The sequence below is a fragment of the Cyprinodon variegatus genome, unplaced genomic scaffold, assembly GCF_000732505.1.
Source record: "Cyprinodon variegatus isolate N-32 unplaced genomic scaffold, C_variegatus-1.0 Scaffold190, whole genome shotgun sequence".
In the NCBI taxonomy this organism is placed as follows: domain Eukaryota; kingdom Metazoa; phylum Chordata; class Actinopteri; order Cyprinodontiformes; family Cyprinodontidae; genus Cyprinodon; species Cyprinodon variegatus.
In genome coordinates this window covers 124,127-132,744 of record NW_015150643.1, presented here as the reverse complement: position 1 = coordinate 132,744, position 8,618 = coordinate 124,127, and the positions used below count along the sequence as shown (strand labels likewise).

The window sequence follows — 8,618 nt, the reverse complement described above, 5'->3', positions numbered from 1 at the left end:
ATCAAAAAAGTACTCCAGAGTGTTGTTCAGCATGGGGGTGAGTAGAAAATGAAGGCTAATCATGTTTTGGGTGTACAATTCTTTTAAGCACTTTAAAAACTTCAATTCGAAACAAGAAGAGGATGGAACTAAATCTCATCTAGTGGATCTAAGACCGTTAAAATGTTGTTAATTCTAACAGGACTGATGAGAGGAAATGTTACAAAGTAGGGCTGGGAGATACAAATTCCTACCAAAACTAATTAATGGATTGGTTTTAATAAATTTTATAATAAAAAGTGACAAATGACGTACAGTATTAAAAAAAAACAAAAAATGAAATCCAAACATGTTTCACAAAAAAACAATGAAAATATAGAGACTGTTTTAGCTGGTGGCGTTACACTGTCAGCTAATTTATTACCTTAAAGAAACATCTAAAAGTGATTAAGTCCTTCTGAGCTATGGGAGCCCAATGAGAGCGTCGGTGTAAAAGAAAGTCCAGATTTTATTAAAAAAAAAATTAAATCTTTATAAACAAAAAATTCAATTAATCAAAATCAATGAACCAACGAGCTCAGTTACAATGGATTTTGTAGTACAGGGTTTATACAGGAATGATTAACTCTTTATTTTATGCTTTTTAATGCTCTTAGAAATAATTATAATGCCATCAACAAGTACCCATGACTCTCATATATATATATTTTTTTTTTGTTTCCGCGCAAATATATTGCAATATAATATATCTGACGAAATTGTTTTTATTTTTTACATTTTAAATAAAGCATTTTAAATGCCATGAAAATCATGTTTAATGAATGTTAATGCCAATTAAGGGCTTAATATTCTCCACTTATCTGCAACAAAATTCCAGAAAACTGTAAAAGTGCGGAAAGCCTGAGTTCCTTTAAATCAAGACTAAAAACACATTTGTTTAGGATTGCCTTCGACTCTTCTAGTTAAACAGTTCAACTAAAACATCATTAGTTCAACTTTTTTTATTTTCTTTAGTCCAACTGTTTTAAATATTCTTTTTGTTTCTGAATTTTTTTATTTTATTTTATTTTTTTCTACTTGCTTTGATTCAGTTTTATTTTCCTGTATTTTAATCATGTAAAGCACTTTGCATTAACTTTGTAATGAATTGTGCTATACAAATAAATTTGCCTTGCCTTGCCTTAATTTAAGAAAATAATAATTTAATGACTTTAAATGATTTTTAATGACCCACTGAAACCCTGTAGTAGATATGCTTTTTTAAAATAAATTGATTCACTATAATCCGACATCAAATCAGGGTTTAAAGGAGAAAAATGCACATAGAAGTATTATATTTACAGTAGGAGACTAATGAGAAGCTTTTATGCATCAGAGATACTAAAGGAAGTTTGTGAAGCACAACAGAGATGCGTAGAAATAGAGTTTAATAAACAGATCGTTTATTGCCCCTAATTGGGAGAAATTTAGATGCAGCAGCAGCAAAGCAACAGATTTAATGTTTTAATAAAGTAATCATTGTGCAGTTACCATTTTTCCATGTTTAGTCTCAATGATATCCCTGCATGTAACTCACCAAGTCTTAGAGCCGTTCAGGGTGTAGGTGCGACTGGATGGATTGTATTTGGCTCTGGTCTCCATGCCGCTGGGGTCGCTGCCATGGTTAGGCTCCGTCAGGCCGAAGCAGCCCAGGATCTCTCCACGAGCTGCGAGACATGGAGGGGTTATCAGTCAGTGAAATAAGACAGCGCTGATAGAGATCAGTGGTCATAGCCTGCGGTGCGGTGCCAGGAAAACAAAGCGGCGAGTGTCACTCCGACTAAGGATGCCAAAGGGAAAAAGGAAGATACCTGATGAGAACAGAGGATTTAATGAAGAAGGGATCGAATCATTTGATTTCATTATCAGTGCAGAAGGATTTCCTGCATTTTTGCTTTGTAATGAGAGGTTGTCAAAAAATAAAAAGAGTAATTTGGAAAAAGCATTTCCAGGGAAGGCTAAATATGCAGCTGATCACAAAGTTGAGAGTGAAACAAAAAGTGGGATCGCAGAATTTCTGGATGTATCAGAGGAGAGCAAAGATAGATTTAAGAAGTGAATTGCATCTCCAAACTCCACTACTGCTGCTAGTTTTGTTGCAAGTACGGAAAACCATCAACAGATCAAACAGGTAGCGCTCTGATTCAGGGATGGGAACTTTATTCTTTTTTCCCCCCAATCCTCTAAATAAAAATAACCCAAGGAACGCTGGGTGACGGAGGATGTGGGATTTCAGGGTTAGAGAGCTCTGCTCTGATGGATGTCAGTTCCTGCTTGGTTCCTTATAATTCATTCAACTCCTCCCAACAAAAACACATCCACCATGGAAAGATTCCTTTATCCTGTTTCTATAATTAAATCAATGAAACAAAACCTAAACCGCGCGGTGAAGGGCAGTGAAGCAGCGCTTCACTCACTCACTCACCTCGTGCTGCTATGTGACATTTGCTCCAGGTTAAACATTTAATGATGAATGCTTATTATATATTTAAGCCCACATAGTCCTTTTCTATAGTGGGATAAAACACTTAGACCCCGTGTTGCCATACGAGGCTGATAGAAGACTTTTACATTTCAGCGGCTCCAGACAGATTTTAGTTTTTGGTCCAATATGGCTCTTTGAGCAGTTTGGGTTTCCGACCCCTGATAAAGAATAGAATATGAAATGTATACAATAGAAATGTGTCTTTGCACCTCAGTTTATTTATATATTATATATATATATATGTATATATTAGGGATGAAACGGTTTATGAAAACTGTCCGAACCGTTTGGTTCGACTTTCTCGGTTCGGTTCGCGTGTGTTGCGTTCGGTTCATGCGCCGCTCCTTTTTCTCATAGGCGAAGCGTTTACACTCCAGAGTAGAAGGTGGCGGTACTGCGACCAAAGCCAACCACCAGTAGTAAACAAGAAGAAGAAAAAGGGAAGCAGCTTAGCCGGGTGTAGCAGAAAACAATCAGTTGTTGTGGAGAATTGTGTGGGTATGGCGAGTGGGAAAGAACTGGAGTTGGAAGACGCGCCAGCAGCACTTTATAGGTCTGCTGTATGGGACCACTTTGCATTTAGAGTGACCTACGATGACGGCGGAAAGAAAGTTAAGGATAAAAGTGCAACAGTGTGCAAGCATTGTGCAACACGTTTTGTTTATGCTAACAGCAACATGACCAACATGTCAGCTTAGAGATTTTCCTAACAATCAAAATATACCGAACCGAAAACCGTGACCACGAAACCGTGAACCGAACCGTGGATTTTGTGAACCGTTCCACCCCTAATATATATAAACAATGAAAATATGAAAATACATTGAAAATGAGGAAACCAGCGAAGTAACCCTCAGAAGCGTTTTTTGATTAAAAAAGTTTTTCATTTCTGGTTTGCATTTTTTTCCCTCCAATTTCCATTTGAAAATATTTCTTTATTTGCAACAACAACGGAACAAGATTCTCTCCATAATCTCCTCCCATGACCAACTTCACTTCCAGCTTTAAAACCCGCCTTGGTTCTACTAAGAAACATCAGAAGGTGGTTGCAGCACTTTTTTTTTAGATTTTTCATAAACGTACAAAAAGAAAGTTTTATTTTAAAGACGCTGACAAATTGTAAGGAGAAGTGAGAGCAATTGTGGTCAGAGGTGTGCGTCTACGCCCAGAAAGCAGAAAAAAAACATTATCTGGAAATGTACTGCTTATCAGTCAGAATGAATACCAGTAAACTCATGATGATGAATAAACAGTTTTTCCCCTCTTACCCAGCTTTGGGAGGTACTTCTGTTTCTGCTCCTCTGTGCCGTAAGCGTTAATCGGGTGCATGACCAGGGATGACTGCACGCTCATGACAGAGCGATAGCCGCTGTCCACCCTCTCCACCTCCCTGGCGATCAGACCGTACGCCACGTAGCTCGTCCCGGCGCAGCCATACCCTGATCGCAAAGAGAGATGTAAACCAAAAACATATGGGCTTTTAGATGATGAATATATTTGGTAGGATCCATAAAAGGGTTTAATTTAATTCAATTCAGTTTATTTCTATAGCGCCAATTCACAACACGTCATATCAAGGCACTTTACAGTTCAACCAGATCATCCAGTCAGATTGATTCATAGTTTTCTATCTAAGGAAAACCAGTTGAATAAATCGACTCATTGACTCGAAGGCAATCCCTCACACTAAGCATGCTTATAGCGACAGTGGAGAGGAAAAAGTCCCTTTTAACAGGAAGAAACCTCCAGCAGAACCAGACTTAGTGTGACTGGTATTCAGCAGAATAAAACGGTAACCCAACTGAAGATCTAATCATCCCTGTTATCACTTATCAGGATTAAGTTATTCTGAATAAGGTAAACTGAGCTCAGTCTGGTTAACAGCTATCAGAATATTACCTTTTATATCACACATGATCCGTCCATTTAAACGGAACATTCTGACTATTTTTGTCTTAAATCTTAATTCATTTCAATTCAATTGAATCATAGCTGGTTGTTCACATGTGACCTACTGGTGCTGCAGGAATAATCTAACTTTTTGTCACTTAAGTCTATATTGTTTGAATGGGTGATGTCTGATCTCTTGTTTCAAAGCCAGGATTGGCAAATACTGATAACATGCCAATAACATCCCCATCCTTCAGTCAGATTGAATGAATCCCTTGTAAATCAGATGAGAAACCCTAAATCAGTCAGACCATAGTTGATTTAGCAGCAGGATGAGCTTTAGAGAAGCTTCTGGTTCCTTCATGCAAACAGTAAAACAATCTGCATCATATCAAAGATAGGAAATGTGGGATCCAGACGGATAAACACGCAGCGGCCCTCACCTCTGCGACTCTTGGTGATAAATAACAAGCACTAGATCCAAATCCTTCTCTTATATTTTGGTGTTTTTATAAAGTTTATCCCATAATGCTTCAGATAATTCCAGACTGACCTTTGATAGTCGGTCCCAGGACCCCCATGTCTCCCATCTCAGACACAATCTCTCTGTGGAAAACTGAAAGCAAACAACACATCCGGTTATGTAAAGCTATAAAGTCCTCCTCCCAGTGAAAAACAAACATATGCTGGTGAAGGTTCTCAGTCATCCAGGTCATAGTAATTCCAAAAAAAGAAAATGAAAAACAATCCACTGGACTTTGTTTCCAAGTTTTAAGACGTTTTGCTTCACGTCCAAGAAGCTTTTTCAATATAACATGTCAGGAATAATGTTGAATTCGAGGTTTTATACCGTAGCCCAACAAGCCCTTGTTTTGTTTAGAAAACATTCAAACTGGAACAGATGAAGCCAGGCCAAAAAATCCCCTTTAACGACAGACCTTTCAGACACTTAGATGGGTATGGGGCATTGCAGTCTAACAAAAGAAGCCAAATGACCCCCATTCCAAAATAGATGGACCCCTTCTTATGTTCTAATTTGCATGTCTTCAAAACAAAAACAATTCTTTGTTGGGCTACTGTATAAAACCTTGAACTCGGACAATTTCTGACATTTTTAATTGAAAAAGCTTTCTGGACGGGAAGCGAAACGTCTTCAAACTTAGAAACAAAGTCCAGCAGATTGTTTTTAATTTTCTTTTTTTGTGGATAGAACTAAATGTATTTAACCCTTTCAGCATGAAACTAATTATTAAAAACTATGAATGATGAACAAAACAATAGAAACGTCAACCAGGGTTCGTTTTTTTTTTTCTTAGTTAAAATATACTGGAAAACTTCTGACTTTCATTTCTGTTTGCCATCAGGATGCGAGGCATGAGCTTCTCTTGGCAGTACGTCCGGAAGGAATCCCTGATCATGATCTCGTCCTCAGTCAGCTGTCCCTCCAGGTCCAGGGCATCCCGCCAGTCGAACTGGACTTTAGCTGCAAGGTGGGAAATTATTTCTATTTACAATGACCCTAGAATATGTTTTCAGCAACTCTGATACTTCTAAGAAGATGGCAACACCTACCTGGCTTCGGCCTCTGTTCAGACTTTTCAGCATCTAGAACAGAAAATGAGACAGAAACAGTTAAAATCATGCTAAGGTTTAAATCCCCAATCTACAGCAAGTGGATCTCTGAGGAAATGTTTACATCCCTTAAATAACTCACTTTGCAAGAAATATGTTAAAATGTTTAAAACAATAATAACCTGAAAACTTTATCATGAATTTATTTTCACTCTTCCTAAGTTTGGTACAATTTAAGCTTTATAGGGACTGGTTGCCCTGGGTAACATTGTTGGTTAGCAAATAAAGGACCTTAAACTTATGGAGTGAATTTTGTTCCATTATCGCTTAAAGCAAAAAATATGTTTTGTAAATGAAAATTTGAAGAAAAAAAAATGCAATTCATAAATTAATCTTTGAAGAAAGTTACAATAATAATGATAATAAAATGGGTTTTGTAAGCAAATTTGCAGTTTTAATTATTAAAAGTTTTTTTTTGAGAAGAGAACTTTAAAACCCAATTTGAAAGGAATGGAAAATGAAATAAGTTTTAATGAATTAATTTGTAATAATATAAAATTAAAAAAACATACGTATGAAAAAAATAATACTAGTAATGCAGTCTAACAAAAAAAGTCTGAAAACTTTTCTTTGATTCAGAAGTTTTAAGTTGTTTGGATTTATTTATTTATTTTTTATTTATAAAAGGTGCTCATTGCTTGCAAAAATAATGGAACAGAATTTGCTCCATATTGGGGCTGAAACAATTAATCGGATTAATTGATTATTTAAATAATCTATTTTACTAATTGATTAGACGTTAACTGGAGTATAGAAACCCTAAAATGTACCTTTAGCTGACAGAGCAACTCACTTAGAGCGTGTTTATACCAAGATGGTAAAAGTAATATACATAGTTTGCATTTAAGATTAAAAAAAATGTTCATCTGTCAATATACTCTATCCAGAACTCCTCAAGTGGAAAAGTTTAAGTTTCATCTGATTTATATTTTGTAATAAAAATCTTTTTTCAGAAATGTGATTATAAATCGAAAAAAATAATCAACAGATTAGTCTATTTGCAAAATAGTCATTAGTTTCATCCCTACTATAAATATGGGATGGTTCTGAACATTAAGGAATTAAATACACTATAAATACCAATTACCACAGCAGACCGGACGAGGAGAAAGCTGTTTTCAGGTTTAAAGCAGAGCTAACTTAAAAAGCAATACCCCCTTTGCCTCATTAGGCATCACTCAGTCCATCAGATAAAAACTGCTAACCTACAAAGACCTGACAGCAGGCTGGTAAATAAAATGATGAAAACAGCTTCGCTCTTTTCACCTAGTCGTAGCGTGACCTAAAAAAATATTAACTCCGCCAGCCAAGTCTGTTTTATGTCAGAGAATTCAGTAATGCCAGGAATAGAATGATCTCTATCTCAGGTTCAAGGTTTGGTGTCAGGTGTCACCTTCCTGGGCCTGATAGAGTTGTTCTGATTCCGATACCAGTACCGAAAAGGTCTCTGATGCTGCCGAAAATAGTATCAGTATTGGCGAGTATTGGAGTCCAGGCACCGATCCGATACCATATACTTTAAAATAGGGACTTTTTCATAACTTCTTAAGTTGTTGTTGTTGAACACATGAAAAGCTGATGCCACATGTATGTATGAGTTGGCAGGAAGGAACAAACACAAATCCTAAATCTATTTACGTTATTGGCTTTCATTTACAAATTCAGACATCTACACTACAATTTTTGGAGCACAAACTTTTTCACTTTTACTTGAGTAAAGAGGTCAACTTTTACCAGAGTGTTTTTAAACTGCAGTATCTATACTTCTACTTAGGTAACAAATGTGTGTACTTTTGACACCACTGAAAATGACCTAATCAGAGACCAAATCCAATTTAATCTGGATTGAGCTCTGAAAATGATTGCTCTAAAGCAAAACAATCCCTCTCAGATAGACTGAAGTTTTTGGTTGGAAGATCACTGACCATGTCTGGCAGCTGCAGCAGTTCCCTGGGCTCTGGATGCTGAGAGGAAGGCGCATCTGTGAGGGTTCACCAACAGGCGACACACAGCACTCCTCAATGCCATGTTAGAAACTGATCTGTGAAGCACACGAATAGATTGGCCCCAAAATTAATGCAGCCATGAATATTCACCTAAACAGGTAGTAATCAGACACGTTACAAGAACCTTTAGAGCATCGCTGCCATGCTTCAAACCGAGATGAGATAGAGAGAAAACAATGACATCTTTATTTATCCCTAACTAATGTCTAACTATTTAGCTGAGACCTTGCATGGCCTTGGTCTTCGTGAGTAGCCAGGTTGGGCTAACTGAGCTAACCTGGGCTGTTAGGTAACTCCAGCTGCTATAAGCTAACAAGCTAGCTTCCTCGCTGTAGCTTTGTGATAACAGGAGCTTTAAGTTTGAAATTAGAAAACAGTTCTCGGATAAATATGCAACTTTTATCAGAAAATAAAGAGTAGAACAACACTCAATAATTTATAATAACGATTTACCGGTATAATGTGGAGAAAAATAGACGCTCGAGCTCCCACGGTGCTGTAGTTCACAGTGCGGTGACACTTTACGTCAAAACATATGCATACGTCATCACGTAACGCGTAAAAAAATGATTACGGTGTTAATAAAA

General features: G+C 36.9%; 1 protein-coding gene across 1 annotated transcript in view; it reads right to left on the bottom strand.

The window, feature by feature from the left end:
* gcdh (glutaryl-CoA dehydrogenase) overlaps positions 1-8,618 on the bottom strand; it is a 16,423-nt gene extending 7,805 nt beyond the window's left edge. The window contains exons 1-7 of the mRNA XM_015379342.1: positions 8,485-8,618; positions 7,951-8,066; positions 5,966-5,998; positions 5,736-5,876; positions 4,947-5,009; positions 3,772-3,942; positions 1,556-1,685 (exon numbers count right to left, since the gene is read on the bottom strand). Coding sequence (XP_015234828.1) covers positions 1,556-1,685; positions 3,772-3,942; positions 4,947-5,009; positions 5,736-5,876; positions 5,966-5,998; positions 7,951-8,053 — 641 coding nt within the window. The 5' untranslated portion in view covers positions 8,054-8,066; positions 8,485-8,618. The remainder of the gene's footprint in view (positions 1-1,555; positions 1,686-3,771; positions 3,943-4,946; positions 5,010-5,735; positions 5,877-5,965; positions 5,999-7,950; positions 8,067-8,484) is intronic.